This window comes from Erpetoichthys calabaricus, chromosome 16, assembly GCF_900747795.2.
Source record: "Erpetoichthys calabaricus chromosome 16, fErpCal1.3, whole genome shotgun sequence".
NCBI classification, from domain to species: domain Eukaryota; kingdom Metazoa; phylum Chordata; class Cladistia; order Polypteriformes; family Polypteridae; genus Erpetoichthys; species Erpetoichthys calabaricus.
The window spans coordinates 100,313,598-100,335,356 of NC_041409.2; the positions used below are offsets into that span (position 1 = coordinate 100,313,598).

General features: G+C 37.7%; 1 protein-coding gene across 5 annotated transcripts in view; it reads left to right on the top strand.

Moving 5' to 3' along the window:
* strn3 (striatin, calmodulin binding protein 3) overlaps positions 1-21,759 on the top strand; it is a 130,126-nt gene that overhangs the window by 106,984 nt on the left and 1,383 nt on the right. For all 5 annotated transcript variants that reach the window (XM_028821724.2, XM_051919999.1, XM_028821725.2 and 2 more), the window contains 6 exons: positions 3,927-4,102; positions 11,157-11,204; positions 11,419-11,540; positions 14,652-14,819; positions 16,064-16,204; positions 20,180-20,287. In XM_028821724.2, the coding sequence (XP_028677557.1) occupies positions 3,927-4,102; positions 11,157-11,204; positions 11,419-11,540; positions 14,652-14,819; positions 16,064-16,204; positions 20,180-20,287 (763 nt within the window). The remainder of the gene's footprint in view (positions 1-3,926; positions 4,103-11,156; positions 11,205-11,418; positions 11,541-14,651; positions 14,820-16,063; positions 16,205-20,179; positions 20,288-21,759) is intronic.

Below are 21,759 nucleotides of genomic sequence, written 5' to 3' on the forward strand. Positions count from 1 at the left end.
CCTTTTATCATTGCAGATCAGTTTAAATACCATGGGGTAAACATCACAAGTAAACACACAGCTCTTTATCAACAAAATTTTGCCGTCTGTATGGAAGAAATTAAGCAAGACTTCCGTAGATGGTCAACCCTTCATCTCACTCTAGCTGGAAGAATTAACGTTGTTAATATGAATATCCTCCCTAAGCTTCTTTTTATTTTGAAACATTCCAATATACATCAATAAATCATTTTTTAAGCAATTAGATTCAACCATAACCTCATTTATTTGGAACTTAAAACATCCACATATCCAAAGAGCGACCCTACAAAGACCTAAGGCAGAAGGTGGCATGGCTCTACCTAACTTTCAGTTTTATTACTGGGCAGCAAACATACAAGCTAGAAAAACCTGGTCATGGACATAAATAGATGAACATACACAGGCTTGGTCCACAATAGAAATAAAATCCTGTAGTACTACTTTATATTCCCTGCTCTGTGCCCCTATTAATGCAGGTTATCGCCAATATACTAACAATCCAATTGTGCCTCACTCAGAATATGGAACCATTGTAGGAAGCATTTTAAGATAGAGAATATTTTATCTGTGGCACCTCTGCACGAGAACCACCTTTTTGAACCCTCGCAAACATATGCAGTTTTCAATATCTAGAAAACATTTGGGAGTAAATTACTTAGAGATCTTTATATAGACATCATCTTTGCATCCTATGAACAATTACATTCCAAATTTAACTTTTCCGCAACACATTTCCTTCACTATCTTCAAATTAGAAAATTTGTTAAACAGAACCTGCCCAATTTTCCTCACCTCCCATCTCCCTTTATGCTGGAAAAAATACTGCTCAGTTTCGAAGACTCAGACAGCATCACTGCAATATATAAAATCATTTTGCAGTCCCTCCCTTTCAGGGATCCAAGCACAGTGGGAAAAGGATCTCTGACTCAATGCATCAGAAAAGGAGTGGAAGGTAGCAACGCAGAGAATTCACTCGAGCTCCATATGCGCAAAGCACACAATTATTCAACTCAAAATTATATATTGATCACATCTGTCTCGTTTAAAATTGTCCAAAATGTTTCCAGGGCGAGAGACAACCTGCGAATGCTGCAATCGAGCTCCAGCCTCACTGGGTCACATGTTTTTGGGCCTGCACCAAATTAACATTATGGACAAAAAATTTTAAGTGCCTTTCAGACAGCCTTGATGTCCCAATCCCTCCTAACCTATTGACCGCTGTGTTTGGTGTACTTCCCGATGGGCTTAAAGTTGAGAAGGACAAACAAATTGTGATTGCCTTTACTACACTATTGGCATGCAGACTTATTTTGCTAAACTGGAAGAATCCTAACTCTCCTCTTTTAAGTCAGTAGGTAACTGATGTTTTATACTATATGAAATTGGATAAAATCAAATTTTCACTTAGAGGATCTGTGCAGAACTTTTTCAAAACCTGGCAGGATCTAATCAGTAACATTTTAGATTAAGCTCTTAAAGCTCCGAGGAAGCAGATTCTCTTCCCATTTCTTTTTCTTCTCCATTTATCTTTATCTGCTTATTAAACTCATCAATTTACTTATTTTTACTAGCTTTAAGTTTTACTCCGTTGGCCATGCTGTCTTTCTCAGGGGTAGGGGTTGATGTGTTTTCAGTCCAGTTTTTTGTAAAAATTGATCTATTTGTATAGAATGATTACAATAAAATTAAAAAAAGTTACCTTTTTAACAAAAAGAATTTATACTAGTTTATTGAAAAAAGAAAAAACGCTCTACTTCCACCAATGCACATAAACCTTTTTCTGCTTAATATTTAGTTGAACATGGTTTATAGACATTCAGCCACATACACTGGCATTCAAGAGTTTGGACACTCTTGGTTAAAGTGTCTGTTACTGTGAATACTTAAGTGAGCAGAAGATGACCTGCTCACCAAAAAGTATCAAGTTTAAGATGACATGTTTCTTTTCAGCATTTTATATAAGATTGGTGTACTGTTTTTGTTTTGTACAGTAAAAAAAAAAGAAAAGTAGCACAATGCAAACGTTTGGGCACCCCAAGACATTTGAGTTCTCAGATAACCCTTCCTAAGGTGGTCTCAGACCTTCATTAGCTCGTCAGGGCTATTGTTTATTCACGGTCATCATTAGGAAACCCCAGGTGATGCAAATTGCAAAGCTGTGCAAATCTTCTGACTCCTCAAACCTTGTCCCAACAATTACCAGCCTTGGGCTCCTCAAAGTAGCTGCCCAGCACTCTGAAAAATCATAGAATTGGTGCTGACTAAGCAGGAGAAGGCTTCAAGAAGATAGCAAAGTGTTTTCAAGTCACTGTTTCCTCATTTGATAACATTATTAAGAAATGGCAGTTAACAGGAATGGTGGAGGTCAAGCTGAGGTCTGGAAGACCAAGAAAACTTTCTGAAAGAACTGCTCATTGGATTGCTAGAAAGGCAATCATTGAAAGTCTGTGGAGAGATCTCAAAAGAGCAGTGCAGCAAGACTACCCAAGAATCTTGCAAAATTAGAAGCCTTTTGTAAGGACAAATGAGGGACAATATCAGAAGTAAGAATTGAAAGACTCTTAGCTGGCTACAAAAACTGTTTACAAGCTGTGTTACTTGCCAAAGGAGGTCTTACCAAGTAATGACCATGGTGGGGTTCCAAAACTTTTGCTCTAGACCCTTTGCATTTTTTGGTGTATTGTACCTCTGAATGATGGAAATACAAATGTAATCTTTCTTAAAAATATTAAAGGTGTCATCTTTAACTAAAGGTCTTTTGGCGATCAGTTCATCTTCTGCTTACTTAACTATTCATTGTAAAAGATATTTTAAACAATGGTGCCCAGACTTTTGCATGCCACTGTAACTGGCCATTTATAGGAGTAGACTATTTGTGTTAACAAGTAGGTTCATTTAATGAAGTGGCCACCACATTTAAAGTCTGGAATGAGACATCTTTAATGTTGTGGATCTTTATGGGGGCTTACACTACATTGCATTTATTTCAGCCCTTGAGTCTCACTACAATAATGTATTCAACTCTGTGGGGCAATTTTGTCAGTTATGGTCAATTAAGGTCACCGTGTGCCCCAGCAGACAGGTTATCTTTTTAAAAGAAGAATGAGGGCTGAGCATGAAGTGAAACCACAACCAATAGAGTGGAGCTATACAGGCAGGCATCCTGCCGGTGTGCAGTGGGAATGTGAACTCTGGTGGGAGTTCTCAACAAGGAAACCTAAAAATCTCACTCCAGGAGAGGTACATTAAAGAGACTGGACTTTTGCAACGGGCAGCGTTGCTCCATAAGTGGCATAACCAGTTTTTTCTCCTTATATATAAATCCATTTTCTAAATCACTTATTCTGGAAACACATTTTTACAGTTTTGAATTTGTTTTTTAAATTCACATTTAGTTTGGTACAAAGTTTGATATTTCTGAATGTTTTACAGGGCTGTGGTAGAGATGAATGAAGTTAATTTATATGTGAGTCCTCAACCCTTCTTTATAAGGAAGTCATGAAAGGGAAAAGCTGCAGATGCACAGGTGTCCAGACAATGAGTGAAAAGCAAAGTAAAGAAGTGTTCACGTTCTTGATTACAAACTTCATATCACTATTGCAGTTTTTTGTTTTTTAATATGGAAGTTACTAAAAAGCATATGTTAGTTGTCCATTGTTTAAACTGGTTCACTCCCAACTGTTTACTCCTTTTTTTTTTTTTTTTTTTTTTTTTTTTTTTTTTTTTTTGGTCCTGAGGAAATAGTTCTACATGGCAGTCCACACCTTGTAGACTTTAATATCCATCTGTCCATTTATACCATTGTGACCCTGGAAGGTGGGGGAGATTCTTAATACAGTTGTTATTTGATTAATTACATTGATCTGTGCCTTTTTTAATCTTTCTGTTCACATTTTGCTTTTCAGTTGCCAGCTAATAAGGATGCATTTAGAAAAACCTGGAATCCCAAGTACACACTACGTAGTCACTTTGATGGAGTTAGGGCCTTAGTATTTCACCCAGTGGAGCCTGTGCTGGTTACGGCATCGGAGGACCACACTTTAAAACTATGGAATTTACAAAAAACTGTTCCTGCCAAAAAGTAAGTTTTTTTTTGAATTTTTTAACAGTGTTTAAATAGACTGAGAGGTGTTTAATGGTCCCATGCATTATACTGTACATCAATCATAGGGCACACAGTTTTGTTTTAACTGTACAGCGCTTTGGTCGGTTGTAATGCTGTGTTTTTAAGCGCTCAACAAATAAATATGGTATGGTATATATTTGTATTTTAACATTTTGTCTATATATGATATGGAAATTTTAAAAAATTTCTCTACTTTGTTTCCCTTGTATTTTAAGTATTATGGATTTTTCTGGTTGAATATGTTTATCTCTTTGTAGTTCTCTCCTAATTAATCACTCCTAAATCATCTAACCCTAACCCCTGGAAGAACATATTTGGCATTAGTAATCCATCACATATCCAAATGTGGAGAGTCATGCACAAAACAGTGTAATGTTAGATATGTTTTGGTTTAGAATTAAAAATAGTCTGTAAAAATATTAATATACAGTAATCCCTCCTCCATCGCGGGGGTTGCGTTCCAGAGCCACCCGCGAAATAAGAAAATCCGTGAAGTAGAAACCATATGTTTATATGGTTATTTTTATATTGTCATGCTTGGGTCACAGATTTGCGCAGAAACACAGGAGGTTGTAGAGAGACAGGAACGTTATTCAAACACTGCAAACAAACATTTGTCTCTTTTTCAAAAGTTTAAACTGTGCTCCATGACAAGACAGAGATGACAGTTCTGTCTCACAATTAAAAGAATGCAAACATATCTTCCTCTTCAAAGGAGTGTGCGTCAGGAGCAGAGTCTGCCAGAAAGACAGAGGAAAGCAAACAAATCAATAGGTCTGTTTGGCGTTTAAGTATGCGAAGCACCGCCGGTACAAAGCTGTTGAAGGCGGCAGCTCACACCCCCTCCGTCAGGAGCAGGGAGGGAGAGAGAGAGAGAGAGAGAGAGAGAGAGAGAGAGAGAGAGACACAGAGCCAGAGAAAAACAAACAGTCAAAAATCAATACGTGCCCTTCGAGCTTTTAAGTATGCGAAGCACCGTGCAGCATGTCGCTTCAGGAAGCAGCTGCACAGAAGATAGCAATGTGAAGATAATCTTTCAGCATTTTTAGACTAGCGTCCGTATCGTCTAGGTGTGTGAACAGCCCCCCTGCTCACACCCCCTACGTCAGGATCAGAGAAAGTCAGTGCAAGAGAGAGAGAAAAGTACGTTGGGTAGCTTCTCAGCCATCTGCCAATAGCGTTCCTTGTATGAAATCAACTGGGCAAACCAACTGAGGAAGCATGTACCAGAAATTAAAAGACCCATTGTCCTCAGAAATCCGCGAACCAGCAAAAAATCCGCGATATATATTTAAATATGCTTACATATAAAATCCGCGATAGAGTGAAGCCGTGAAAGGCAAAGCGCGATATAGCGAGGGATCACTGTAGTCAGTAGACCCTATTGAATGATTCAGGAAAAGGCAGCAATGGAATCTTTTACGAGCTGTAAGACTGTGATAAAAAAAATCAGGTTGAAAAATACAAATGAAGTAGTGACTAAGGAGAACAGCCCTCAGTATGCCAACCAAGACAAGTCAAAATAACCACAATAAATATATTGAAGCTCAATGCCTAAACCTCTTCTAGCCGCACAAGAGCGATTTTTATTGCATTCACAATCTTGGACATCTAGGAAGTGTCTCAGGTTTGTAGCAACTGTACACAAAACCCAACTAAAATGGTAGTGCACAAGGAACATCAAGACGTGAAATGAAACTAACACTTAGAATATTTTAGAATCAATAAAAGAATAACAAATTAAATGATCACCATTCAAACCCCTAATTGGGAAGTGTATTATCGTAGTATTTCCCTCTACTTACCCTTTACCTGTTTTCCCCCAAGGGTAAGTGTTCTCGTCGAGTTTGTTATCGTGTTGGTCTACTGTTGCACTTTAAGATGAACACACACACACATAGATATACGCATACACACAGACCCTAACTACAGCAGTGCCCCATGAATGACACACACACGCTGCTTAACCTCTAGCACTTTAAACCACACAAGTGCTTTAGGAGTAACACAGCCTGTCACTCAGCACTTCAAGAGACTTACTTATTATCGACACGTACAACATACGATGTTTTAATGATATCTCAGACCTAAATATAACTTTGGTCTGCCAGAATACATTTAAACATACAACGACTCAGCACTCTCGACTATGGGCCATTTATCAGCCAAGAATACCTTCTTTACATACTGTTCCTACTATTGAGTTGAGCTCTCACTCTCCGCCAAAATAAACCTCGCAGCACAGAGGTAATGGCAAAACTCTGGCTGCTCTAGGTGCTCAAAGAAATCTAACTTATTACTTCAATCACTCTAGACATGAAGACAAAGCATAGAAAGTTATAAGCAGCATGGTATTTATTACAAGAATAATAATACCACTGGAACAAAGAATAATAGAAAATAGGTACTGATAGGAAAGTCTGAATATATATAGTCTTTAGAAAAAACTTACGAAAAAGTTACAGATGACAAAGATGAATGTCCCAGGGCGGTGTTTGATTTAGCATCGATGTTCATGATGTTTTTCTGACGACCAGTGATGACTTTGTTCGTTCCTCTTCTTTTCTTCTTCTTTACTTTCTTCTGACGTTGCTTTCAAAATGAAGCATATTTATTATGAAATGTCATGCCATGGCTTCACAACACATGCACCTGATTGGTGGCTGTCAATATGATTGATGAATTTTGCTCAAACTCTTTAATCTATCTTTTCCCAGATAATAAAGTGTTTTGATGTTGCCTAAAACATCGCCATGTCCATCTTTCCAAAGCTGTAAAACCATTTTAGCACAATGCTATGAACAACTGTTATAAAAAGTGAGGTGTAAGGGAAGAGGATATGCCTTGATTTGTCCTAAATGTAGTTCATCTGTTGTCTTGTCTTGAACAAAGTATAATGGAAAATTAAACCAAAATGTACAGATTTTATACACCATAACAGAAAGAAAACAAAAAACAAGCGAAGAAAATATGCAAAACAGGAGCTAAGAATTTTAAAAGGACACAAAATCACAACAGAAGTATTTATTGCAACTTGCACATAATATATCAAATTATAAGTACTAAAAGGGCAGTATATAAAATATTCTCGTTAACCCCACGTCTTCTCCTGCAGGCTTGAGGTAATTCTTCAGTAAAATGTACTTTCTAAGTTGATGCTTATCCTCAATTTTAATGTGACAGCTATGGGCATGTTCAAGGCTTTCTAAATAAGTGATTTTTCCAGCACAGTCCACAACAAGGATAAGCCTGGTGGCTCGATTTTAATTCTCAGTATGTTATCTCCCATAGGTTCTTGGGACCACACCTAAAATGTCAGTTTTCCTACACCCAGAACATGTGTCTTCAGTAAAGTCATATTGATTTCTTGGTCTCTGGTTGGTTTCAGCCAGCATTGTTCCACAGAACTTTGAATCCTTTACTACCGTCAGTACCTCAGTGTGATGTTTTTCAGCATTAATGAGCTTAAATTAAAAAAAAAAAAAAAAAACCAAAAAAAAAAAATTGCAGCCCAGGCCCTTGTCAGTGTTTACATGAGAACCATATTTGATTATTATTTAGACAGGCAGTATGCCTCTTAAAACCAAATGTGATAAAAGTACTGCCACAAAGAAATATATTCAGGCTTTTGAGTCGCCAATTTTTGTTTTTTTGTATGTGATGAGTAGGAAGGGACACCCCATATGAATATTTGTGGGTTGCCTTTTTTAAATCTCCACTTTTTCACAGGATGAAAGGTTTTTATTCATTCAAGAAATAGAGGTCAAATTTTCTGTTTCCACATGCTCTTTAGACACGACTTTCCGATATTCAGATATTTTTATGGGGTCCTATTTAGAATGCCTGCTGATTTATTCATTTGTTTGTGTCCGTGCCTAATGAGTGTAATAGACAACAGATGAAGGGCGAATACTTTCTGCAGCTGGGGCTGACTGTTGCCAGCAAAACTTTAAAATGTCAAGTCTGTAATGCCATAGTATGTAGGCACATAACAATGGACATTGGGAACTTTGTTTAAAAAAAAAAAATGTCAATAAGCCAATGGAAGAAAGAGCATAAAGTAAAAAATCAGAACAGTGGTGATAATAGTAAATCAAATTGCTAATGTTTTATATAAGTGATATACTGTGATGTCACATTTAGTATTCTTTCTTGTGACCAGCCCAGAACAGGTTTAGGTCATTGCAGTTCCCATGTAACACTATGTGCACATTTCTCTAAAATAAATTATCTAATTTTAATGATTCTCTTGGATTTTTAATATAAAGAAGGCTAAACTTAATATGTGCTATCAACATGCAGCTTCAGGATGGTGTTTGTCAGAAATCCATTAGCAGACATGAAGAAACTAAAACCCTGCCATCATTGTATTGGTCAAGTGCAGCAGTTGGTGGGTTCACTGCTTCAGTGTGGAAAATTGGGATTAATTTCTGATCGTTTAAGTTTAAATTGTCTTTAACAAGGATGTGTCAGATCCTTAAGTCCCATGTTTGTTTATCTAACAGTTATTTGTTAGCATGCATAAGGCAAAAAAAAGCCTAATATCAAAAGAAACTGCTTGTTCTTTCAGGATATCACTTTGGCTGTCTTGTCAGCTAAAAATCCAATCTCTAAATTGCAGATTCAAAACCCACAGAAGTTTCCTTTCACTAGGAATGTTTCAAAGAGGATTCTCTCACTCTCTGCAGTCCGTTAACGGCCCAGACTGTCCCAAAAGCGCTTCTTGTGCTGATCAACAGTTTATGCATTAAATATATACACTTCAAGAGATAGATGTTGACATAAAACCTTTCTTTTTGTTCACCAAAAGTTTTTGTATGCACTATATAAGTTTCAGAGCAGTTCTGACTTAAAAATGAACTACCCAAATATACACTGAGAACTGCCCTTTTTTTTTCTTCTATTATTGATGACTTTTGTGAATTTCCCCTTGGGGATTAATAAAGTTTCTATCTATCTCTCTATCACTCTCTCTACAGTGCATCTGGAAAGTATTCACAGCGCATCACTTTTTCCACATTTTGTTATGTTACAGCCTTATTCCAAAATGGATTAAATTCATTTTTTTCCTCAGAATTCTACACACAACACCCCATAATGACAACGTGAAAAACGTTTTCTTGAGGTTTTTGCAAATTTATTAAAAATAAACAAACTGAGAAATCCCATGTCCATAAGTATTCACAGCCTTTGCTCAATACTTTGTCGATGCACCTTTGGCAGCAATTCCAGCCTCAAGTCTTGTTGAATATGATGCCACAAGCTTGGCACACCTATCCTTGGCCAGTTTCGCCCATTCCTCTTTGCAGCACCTCTCAAGCTTCATCAGGTTGGATGGGAAGCGTGGGTGCACAGCTATTTTAAGATCTCTCCAGAGATGTTCAATCGGATTCAAGACTGGGCTCTGGCTGGGCCACTCAAGGACATTCACAGAGTTGTCCTGAAGCCACTCCTTTGATATCTTGGCTGTGTGTTTAGGGTCGTTGTCCTGCTGAAAGATGAACCGTCGCCCCAGTCTGAGGTCAAGAGCGCTTTGGAGCAGGTTTTCATCCAGGATGTCTCTGTACATTGCTGCAGTCATCTTTCCCTTTATCCTGACTAGTCTCCTAGTTCCCCACAGCATGATGCTGCCACCACCATGCTTCACTGTAGGGATGGTATTGGCCTGGTGATGAGCGGTGCCAGGTTTCCTCCAAACGTGACGCCTGGCATTCACACCAAAGAGTTCAATCTTTGTCTCATCAGACCAGAGAATTTTCTTTCTCATGGTCTGAGAGTCCTTCAGGTGCCTTTTGGCAAACTCCAGGTAGGCTGCCATGTGCCTTTTACTAAGGAGTGGCTTCCGTCTGGCCACTCTACCATACAGGCCTGATTGGTGGATTGCTGCAGAGATGGTTGTCCTTCTGAAAGGTTCTCCTCTCTCCACAGAGGACCTCTGGAGCTCTGACAGAGTGACCATCGGGTTCTTGGTCACCTCCCTGACTAAGGCCCTTCTCCACCGATCGCTCAGTTTAGATGGCCGGCCAGCTCTAGGAAGAGTCCTGGTGGTTTCGAACTTCTTCCACTTACGGATGATGGAGGCCACTGTGCTCATTGGGACCTTCAAAGCAGCAGAAAATTTTCTGTAACCTTCCCCAGATTTGTGCCTCGAGACAATCCTGTCTCGGAGGTCTACAGACAATTCCTTTGACTTCATGCTTGGTTTGTGCTCTGACATGAACTGTCAGCTGTGGGACCTTATATAGACAGGTGTGTGCCTTTCCAAATCGTGTCAAGTCAACTGAATTTACCACAGGTGGACTCCAATGAAGCTGCAGAAACATCTCAAGGATGATCAGGGGAAACAGGATGCACCTGAGCTCAATTCTGAGCTTCATGGCAAAGGCTGTGAATACTTATGTACATGTGCTTTCTCAATTTTTTTATTTTTAATAAATTTGTAAAAACCTCAAGTAAACTTTTTTCACATTGTCATTATGGGGTGTTGTGTGTAGAATTCTGAGGAAAAAAATGAATTTAATCCATTTTGGAATAAGGCTGTAACATAACAAAATGTGGAAAAAGTGATGCGAAGTGAATACTTTCCGGATGCACTCTATCTAATCCATCTATCCATCCATGTATCCATCTATCCATCTATCCATGTATCCATCTATCCAGCCAGCCAGCCAGCCAAAACGACTTCAATAGTAGCTGGATAAGGACAAAACGTCTTGCTCTGGTTCATACGGTGATTTTAACTTCCTAGGGTTGCGCTGCTTTCATTTGCTGTATGGCTGTTTTCAAAGCAGGATGAACATTAATTTAGAATTAACAGCTGAGTGAGCCAATCAGGTAAACGTTTAATGGCTGTGGTATATGCTACATCCTCTACTTTGATTTAAACTCGATTCACAAAGTTTGGTGCTAGACTGTTTATGTGCAATGTCAACTGTACTCTTGGTTAGCTGCAATATGAAATATTCAGTATCTTTTTTTGTCTTTAATTTGTCTGCCTTTATTGTTTTAGGAGTGCCTCTTTAGATGTGGAGCCAATATACACGTTCCGAGCCCACATGTAAGTACTCAATTGTATGAAATAAAAGTACTTGACCAAAAAATGTAATCGAAATGTCGTAACTGAAACAATATTAGAATCTTTATGTTGCCACTAACAAAACACTTTGCCCCACTTGAAATTGTTAATGTTTATATAAATCCTATTAATAAAAAGAATTTGAAATATAGATGGCTACTTTATAGTTTGTTTTCCTTGCTTTCTCTCTTTTCAGTGGGCCCGTATTGTCATTAGCCATTAGCTCTAATGGAGAGCAGTGTTTTAGTGGCAGTATTGATTCAACTATACAATGGTGGAACGTACCAAGTTCTAATGTGGATCCTTACGATACGTATGGTATGTATAGTGGGCTTCATTTATAGTCCTTGCAGAATGAAGGGTAGAAGGCAAATCATGTTAGTAAAGTTAGGGTCAAGACTGTGACTCAACTCACCACAGCTGCTAACCATTTGCACTGTTCCAGTATGGTACTAGCTCCATCAAGTAGCACAGGGGGCACTGGACCTCACGAACAGAAGAGAGAGGCTTGTTGGTCTGACATCTTGGGATTTAAGTTCCTTGGAAAAATGGAAAAAGAGATAATAAAAGATCAGAGATTGCTGCTGAACTTGCCAAAGCTGTTAACTCTTCATACAACAAAGGCTCTGTCAAGCAGCACCCTATTGGCTACTTGAAAAACGGGGAGCACAGCTGTGCTGAAAAGTTGTGACCTGATCAGTAAAGTAGAAATGCCCAGCAATTTTCTGTTGTGTAATATGACATGGTGCAGTGACAAGATCAGCGACTGTGTTTAGCAAGTCTGACATGTCCCACAACAGAAAATTGCATAATGTGAAAAACTAGCTTAAGGTAAGTAATTCATTGTCCCAACGTTTTGAAATTAATTGCTTAATTCAGCTTTTAAGGTCATTGTTTAGTGTTCTGGTTTCTTTTCTCATCACTGACAACTGAAAATAACTCTGCACTATGTTTTTTTTTCCTTTTGTCATTTTTATTGTTTTTAAAATCTGTATTTTAAAAGCCTTTTCAGTGTTTGCAATAATCTTTTTAGCTGCCTCACTAGCATACCAGCACACTAATCTGAGTACAGCTTCCAACATAAGAGGAAGTCTGTTGTGTGCTTCCCCATTTACTGCTGTGTTGACGCGGCTCAAAATAGCAAAGTGTTTTGCAAATAACAGATTCTGATTTATGAATCAACTGATAAAAATAGAACCATTTAAAAAGACTGCAATTATTCTACATCTTCCTCAATGGCTCACTCCCACTTCCAACACTAAAATTACACTTCTTGCCTCAAAAGATTAAATAGGGTGCCCCAGGACTTCCTCAGTGATACAAGTCTGTACAACAAACCACTTAACATGAAGAGTAACTTACAGGAGAGTGCTGGGGGGGGGGGGGGGGGTTAAACATGTCTTTCATCTGCAGCTGAGTGTTAAAAACAAGTTTATCTATCAAATACTGCAGCTCACAACATTGGTAGAGTATATGTTGCAGGGCATGGCAAAGTAGCAAAAGCCAAACACTTTTTATGACTGTGAAGATTGGATACTGAAAGTGAGAGCTGCCATATATGTGTATATTCATACGTATGTACGTACATAGTTTCTTTCCCTGAAAGCAAGTACCGGATTTGACACAACTGACCTTCAGCATTGCACTTCCATCCTCCAATTCCCATTGAACTTCTTTTCCATTATCATGGGCCACTTTAGCACATGAAGAATCCTCCAAACCAAATTACAATTGTAATCCTTCCAAAACTGCTTACTTTCATCCACACACCAGCTTTCTCTGGCAGTCTTTGTCATTTGTTTGTCCGACTCTTCCTGGTTGCTTCCAACACTCTCTCATAAATCTGGGCAATACAGAGAGAGTTCACATCTCCACAGGAACCCCTTTTTACTCCTCCATGTTGAGGGCGATACTATTTAAAGTGTAAGACAAAGTGGGTATTGGCCTTTCTGTTGGTGTTTAGTGGCACACCAGGCCTGTTAGGACAGCAAATTTAACAGGGATGTAGAAATCCAGCTTCAATTCGAATCTGAACTCCTAAGAAAATGGCTTAACTGCATCTTGTACTAACACTGGATCAGCCAGCCCTATACTTCATCTGATAACAAAGGTGTAAATCTGAGTTAAGCTGACACCTTTGCAGAGGTTTCCTCTGACATGACAGAGCCATGTGGACCCAGAGCAACAACTCCATACAACATTGGACACCATCCTTGAAGACTTGGTATCCTAAATGTGTTCTTCCACACCAAGATAAATTTAAACCCTAAACAGCCAGCCTCTTCTATTTTACAAGTTTGTCTGGCTTGTGTCCTGTCATCTATATATATAATATATATATATATAGAGAGAGAGAGAGAGATAATAATATGCGGTTATGTTTCTATAATTGTTGTGTTTGTCAATAATATTAAGGTGTTGTAATGGATGTAATGAGAGGTTAACCAAAAAGACATCTTTTTTTGGCCAACTGAAAAGATTACAATATGCAAGCTTGCCTGTTGTCATCTTTTCAGTTAGCTGATGAAAGGTCTCGTTTTTCCTTGGCTTCTCATTGTTTTCATCAATAAATTGTATTATTCCATTTCTTAACACAAGTGTGCTTCAGTTGCCTTTATAAAAGTCTAATGGCTTGAGACCCCCTTCTACAGTGAAAGATAAGGTAAATAAAGTGGGAGCCTTACCAAATTATTTAATTAACAGCCAAAGTCAAAACTGGTAATGAATGCTATTAAATTATCTTCTTTTTTTTGTACTAATGAGATCATCTAGTCAAGCCTTTAAGATGAGTCATTATACACATATTATATGAATGTAGTGCTGTTACCATATAGCCACACATGATGTAGGAGTGCCAGTTCATCTGTAAACGTCTTAGGCTTTGCCTCTGACCTCCAGTTTTCCGTCGACTTTTAATTTATTAGTGACTAACAGGTTGGCCACTTTAAAACTAACAACTGTGTTCGTTACAGCACTGCTATTATACAGATAGAGGGTTTGGTTTGTAATGTAAGTAATCAACAAAAGGTGGGACAATTGTAGAATTGTTTACATCACCTTTAAATGCTTAATGAACTTCTGTTGCTGCAGAAATGTAATAAGTTGTTTAACCCATTACTTGTTCCCTGAAAAAAGATGACTTCTACAACTGAAAATTACATGATTTTTCAGTTTTTGGAAATCCTTTTTTTTTTTTTTTTTAGCTCAGGTAGTTTACCATTACACGTTAGTCACTGAACTTGGAACTGATTAAAAAGAAAAAATCCACACACACAATGGGAAAATGTTGGAGTTGTAAAACTTTTGACTGGAAGTGTATAGATCTATATCCTTCAAGTGTGCTTGTGTGATATAAAGAAATTAGTTTTCTTTCCATGTCTGTTTACAAGAATGACCTACTGTATTTGGCTCTTTATATTCCTTTTTCAGATCCTAATGTTTTAGCTGGCACTTTTCTTGGTCACACGGATGCAGTGTGGGGCCTTGCATTTAGTGGAATTAAAAACAGGCTTCTGTCATGTTCAGCTGATGGAACAATTCGGTTATGGGATCCTTCAGAGAAGTCACCTTGCAGAAGCGTTTATAATGCAGACAAAGGTTTGTATATTTAATAGAACTGTGTGTTTACTTGGATTGTTAGTTTTCAATATATGTTGCATATTAGAGGTAATAAAGTCAAATGCCTCTTTGATTAAAAAAAAAATGTACACTATAGCTCATGGCTTCCGTGTTGCTTAAAGGAATTCATTTTGGACTTCCTCTGGATTCGTGCACTCTTAACACTATTTCTAACTCTAGAGAGGGACAGAACAGAGGGCAAACTGCAGTTTTCAGGAAAGCAGGCAGAACTGGGCAGCACAACAGAACCTGAAAGTTGTGCTTCACAACCCGAGAAGGACCCTAATAGTATTCAATCAGTATGTCATCAGAGACAGAGTTCTCAGACTGTTGATTTTCCCGTCTGTGTCCTGAGAGAGAGCAAGAAGTCTGCAAAGATGAATCTTTGTCTTGAGCTCACCTAGAGGAATGATGCTGTAATAAAGGGAGTGTCTCTTAAAGGTCTGATTTCATATGTGAAGGTTAAGATTTGGTAACTGGAAATTTCCAGCTGTGTCTCTCCACCTTTTAGTAGAGTCCCATATGGAGATGAGAGCCACCAAACTTTGTTAGCAGAAGATGTACAATCTTATTTGCTAAGGCCACTGACAGAGGGATGTACCTCAACAAAGTCATCACAGCACACAGTTAATGAAGGAGTAAAAATGTAAAAGCTGAAATAAGTCCACACTAGCTTTAATGTGAAAATGTCTGAAATTTTTAAACAGGCATCACACCGTCATTATTAGCACCTCTGTATGTACTCGGTAAAGCTCATGTGATTGTGTCTTTATTTTTGACTCTTTTACCCTTCTAACCTCCACCATTGTCAACAGTCCACAGTTCATCAGTTAAATTAATGAACGGGCATTGTTGGTTTCTATTCATTTTTATTCAGTTTCTTGTATTTAGTACTTGTTATATTCCATACTTGTGTTTTTGTTGGTAATTGTTCGCAGCTCTCTGTACCTGTACATGGTGAAGAGTGCTGTAAAAAAATAAGTTGTGTTGTATTGATGGGAATCCAAACCCCTTTCTTCACTATTGTTTTCACTATTTTTGTGGTGGTCAGATTCCAAGAGCCCAGTCTAGAGGCCCCCATCTCATGGGAACTGTGGGGTCATCTCCTGTACCAACAGATATACAGTATATTTCTTGGGGGAGTTGGTTGGTAATACTCGCTGCTTAATGGATATTTACATTTTGTTATGTTAATTTGAGTTTTTATTCTTTCTGTTTTACAGAACATGGCATTCCAACATCTGTTGATTTTAGTGGATGTGACCCTGCTCAAATGGTGGCATCTTTTAATAATGGCAAATCAGTTGTGTATGATATAGAAACATCTCAGCCAATTGTAGTTTTGGCATCACAGGTAGATCCAGGTAAATGAACTCATTCATTTCATTCTTGGTAGTGGTCAATCCCAATTCCTAAAACAATGAAAGTTGATTGATTTTTCTAAACAATTAATGATTGAGTTAGGAATATTCGTTAAAGGTGTGCCATCTGTAGTTATGAATATACATTAATACTGCTACAGAGCCTTGCATGTCACAGGTTAATTCTACCTGCAATGTTCAAATTTGTTTTGAAGAAATTTAACTGCATGTGATGTTTTGGAGGATGAATGTTTGTTACGTCCCTACACTTGTGTAAGGTTTGGGTTAGCCTGAGGTGCAATTATTATGATTCACAAGTGACTTGATTCAGTTTCCCAGGTTATTCAGCCCAATTGGCCTGTCTGTTTTTGTTCAAGGGAGGAAAATGGGGACACACAGGGGTGAGCACGTTTTAATGTTAGTTTGGTTTGCACATTTTCTTAAATGCTGTCGGCTTACTCTTTTAATAGTTTTAAAGCCGCACACAGTGACAAATCCAAGTACTACGACATTGAATACACAGTCCCAACAGGTGTTTCCATCACTGTTCCTTCTATGTATGGTATATCCATTAAATGTAGGAGTTCCTCAAAGTGCTCTTGACATCACCAGTCAAGATTTGTGTTTCCTTACCCTTTTTGAGATGGTAATTTTTATGTAGAATCTGATTCAGGCCTTGCAAAAATCATTTTCCATAGCCTCTTAAAATTTCTCATACACACAGGCCTTCACTTAGGTCCTGGCCATAACTGCCTTCTCTTTAGTTTGGCAGTGCAATACAGTCTGAAATGGAGAGCTACCCAAAAGCCTTTCTTGAACTTGATAACTTCCCTCACCCTTGTTGCCCATCAGCATTTTCCTAAATTTGTCACCATTACGTTTCAAGATGTTCTTGTGTGCCTGCGATTGGCTTTGTGTTTCAAAATGGTTTTTGCAATGGGCGATCCAAGCTGAACTACAAATTATTACTGAAATTCAAACCAGCTAGACCATTCCTCCAAGTCATGCTCTTCCATGCATCTCCACAGAATTGCTGAAACCTCCCAATAGGACTACAGGGTCACTAGTGCTGCACCTTTTTGAGCACACAATCCACTGTTGCTAAAATATCTGTCCTTCCCTTGCATTAGTTGTTAAGAACCTACACCAGAATCATGTTGTGGTGACACTCCTGTCCACAGGCAAAGATATAGCTTCCTCAGCATGTAGCCATCTTTTTTTTTTTTTTTTTTTTTACAAATCTTCTCATACCTCAATGGCCTCTTGTGTGGGGAAAATTGTAGAGTACAAGAAAGACCACCCTAATTGAGAAGTATGGTTCCAGAACCATATACCATGACCAATGTATTTAGCTAGTATTTTTCCCAACTGCCTTTTCCTTCCCAACAAGAGAAATTAAGTTCTCTTACTCAAGGTCCAACATAAAGGTCCAACACAGTGGTTCTTAAACTCAGCCCTTAGTCCTTAAACTCAGTTTTGTTCCAACCAGTTTGTTTTCCAGTGAGTCATTTTAGCTTGAATCGATATAATTTTTATTAGCTGATTATTTTTCTCATATATCTTATTCTGCATTCAGAGGAGCACAACAATGCTTTTCATAAGATACTGAGAAATATTTATATTTTTGCTATTGCTTTAAATGTTTGTCTTGTTGTTTGCCCTTTTTTTGTGTGGTCTCCTCATAAGAAACACAAGAACATAAGAAATTTGACAAATGAGAGAAGACATGCAGTCCATCCAGCATGTTGTTTAGCTAATAGCTAAGCTGTCCTAACATCTCATCCAGATTCTTCTTAAAGGTTGTCAGGGTTTCTGCTTCAACTCCATTTCTCTGAAGTTTGTTCCAGATTTCCGCAGCTCTTTATCTAAAGAAGAGTTTTCTGCCTTGAGTTTTAAATGCACTTCCCTTTAATTTCCACTAATATCCTCAAGTATGGGTTTCACCCTTACCCCCTCAGCCTTCTCCCTTGTTTGTCAATGTAAATAGTAGCAATCAGGGCTGACACCGATGTAAATGACACTGAATGCTGATGGGCTGCACCTGTGTCACTGTCAGACCCACTAACAGATTCGTTAGTGAATAATGGATTAAATAACTGGAATACTTGGAAAAAGCAGAATGAAAGCTATGACTGATGAAAATCTTCAAAACTAAGTTTTAAAAAAAAGCCAATTATCCCCATGTAACCTACATAAATGTTTGGAACATTCTAGTAAAAATTTACTAAACTTAGTTTTATGTTTGATTTCAAAACATAGCAACTGGCAGTCTGTTTAATTAGAAAAGAACTAAAACCTTCAGCCACGGAAGGTTCGCTTGGCTGAGTTTGAGAGCCATTGGTCTAGCATATTAATATCCTGTCACCTATCTAGCATTGCACGCATGCCCACTCCAGATCAAGTCACCTTCTGTAGGTTCAGCCTTGGAAGGCGGAAGGAGTCAAAGGAAATTGTAGAGGAAGAAGTGCTGCTCGGATTAAACCGGCTGAAATCTAACTAATCACCAGGACCAGATAGCACTACCCTTGAGTGCTTAAGGAGGTTATTGAGTGCAGATATATACACCCTTGATGTGCATCTTTCAACAGTTGTCACTGTATACTGGGGACATTTTTAAGGACTGCAAAATAGCAAATGTTATGTCCATTTGGAAAGGATGATGGGCAGAACCAAGTAGGTACAGGCTAGTAAATTGTAGATGCATCATAGGTAAATTAATGGCTTGAATTACTGTGGATCTGATTGACCATCACAAGTACAATAAAAATTAGTGAACTGTCCAGTTGGGCTCAAATTGGGGAGATCATATTTTTACTACTATGCTGTAATTCTGTGAGGAAGTAACAAAAGCAGATTGTCAGATGTGCATGTGATATTTATTTATCTTCATTTTCAGAAGGCATTTGATAAGGTCTCACATGAGATGTTGGGCATCAGACCAAAATAAGTGTGGAAGTTCAGGGCATAGTATATAGGTGGGTGCAAAACTGGCTCAAACACAGGAAGCAGAGGGTGATGATGAGGGGAACTGTATCAGAATTAGATGATGCTAAACATGGTGCTCCTCAGAGATTAGCGCTGGAGCTCCTGCTCTTTTTTTAATACACAAAAATCATTTGCATAGCAATTTAAATAACATAAGATATAAATAACAACATGTTTGCAGATTACACCAAGATAGGTGGATTGACAGATAATCTAGTGTGCGTTGATTTGTTACAGAGGGACCTTAACAGCATACAGGCTTGGGAAGATTACATTTATTGTAAGTAAATGTAAAATATTACACGTAGGAGTAGAAATCCAGTAACACATTGTGCAGATAAACCCGTCCATATATCGGAGATCACAATCCTAGGCAGGGGTTTTAGCAAAATAATTTTCATTCCTTCCAGTGGCATATGGACACCAAAGTACATTAAGAGGCATAATTAAGATGGTGTTGAAGTACAGCATACAGAAGAGCCAGAGCAGATATAAATGCAAGTTCTTTTTGTAATTTATGTCCTCCTCTTATTCTCCTTTATTGTTTTATTTAAGTGCTGTTTCTTCCATGGCCTGGCCCAAAAAAGAAATAAATTAATCAAATAAAAATTCAGATTTTATAAAAATTAAATGTATTGGATAAAAAGCAAAAAATGTGTAGAATATGAGGAGGAATTGATTCTCAAGCAGCTGATTTATCTTGTAATCTTAATAACCAGTTCTGTAGTTTTAGCAAAAAGCTGTTTATGCTGGTTGTGTGTGAAATGGAGTTTTGTTCTTAGTTGCTGAGCATTGCATGAATAAATGTTAATTGCACACAACCATTACAAGGTGCCAAAATAGTAATGCCTTTTGAGATATGTGTTTGTTGTTATTGTGACTATTAACGTGATTTGTATCTCTCTTGTTGACTGAAATCAGGCTTCAGCAGACCCGTACAATTTATTCATCATAATTAGCCACTGCTGCATTCATTTTTTTTTTCTTTTTCAGCTTTTCCTTTAGCCAGTCATATAAACAGAATAGTCAGCCATCCCACCCTGCCTGTTACAATAACAGCTCATGAAGACAAACACATCAAGTTTTTTGACAACAAAACGGGTAAGAAGAAATAGCCATACTAACCTTTTTAATTGAGGTTCATGTGTATGAAAAGTGCTTTTCACTGTTTTTATGTTTTTTTTCCTTTTTGGAATTACAAAGTACTTTGTATCAAGTTATGACTAAAAATTTGTTATTAGCATGTTTTATCACATGTTGTGTTAAGATTTCTTAGGTGCCTTTATTTTAAAGTTAGAATATAATCACAATAAAATCTTCAATAGAAGAGTGTGATGGTTCAAAGTGATGTTCATTATGTGGTTTTGAGTATGACACTAGTGTGTAAATGGGGCAATGACTGAAAGAATAAGCCACACAAGTCATAGTCTCAAAAGATTTTGGATGAAGAAATGGTGAAGAGATGTTCAAACACATATGAATACAGAGTGCAGAAAGTAAATAGGACAAGAGAAATATCTTTTTAAATTATTCTGTTGGCTGGCTTTGATAGGTACTCTGGCTACTGTGTGTGTGTGTGTGTGTGTGTGTGTGTGTGTATATATATATATATATATATATATATATATATATATATATACACATACATACATACATACACACACACACACACACACACACACAGATAAACCTCAATTATCCGTCAAGGGTTGGGACTAAGGCCATGACGAAAAAAATAAATAAAAGAACAGCTACTTTAAAAATGATATTCAGTGGATTACTTTGGTGAATAGTCATATTTATTTACAAAACTATACTAAAAAATATAATGTTAACAAAATTAATTCATATAATATTATAATGACCAGCATAATAAGCAAACATAAATCAGAGGTACTGGAGTTTTCTACATTTTACTTGGAGTCTTTGTTCCATAACGAACGTTGCCCTGTTTAATACTCCATTATCTGGGCACAATTCCACAACAATCAAAAGAAAGCTTTCCCTACCAATCAGCTTATCTCCTGCGACTCACGTTCCATCTTTCTCCTGCTTATTGTCTCCTAACTCCCTACTCAAAAGATCCTGCTGCCGCACCTTCCTTTTTCTCCTAACTTCTCCTGTCTCTCATCTCCTAAGAGGTCTGTCTGCCACTTACAGAACAGAAGCCATTCACCCAGTCCCATCACTTACAGCACTCCACCCTTCCTGATAGCGCATCACAAGCTACCTGCACGTCAATATATTAACAAAACACAATACAACAGAATTGAAAAGGAAAATTACAATTCAGAAGAACGTTACAGAATAACATTGCCCTCAGTGTTTTCCATTTTCAATACGTTTTTCACTTATTCTGCATCACGCTTTATATCATTCACTGTTGTACTTTCTACACCTTAAATTGAAGCATCATCTGAAGCACTTTTGCTGTTTTGTAAATTCTTAATTTCAATTGTTTGTGTCAATTCCAGTTCCACATACATACGTTTATCAGCCATAGCAACGTATAGTAGATTAATTATAACAAAAGAGAAAAGCTACGAAACGCTATTAAAACTGAAGATACAAAA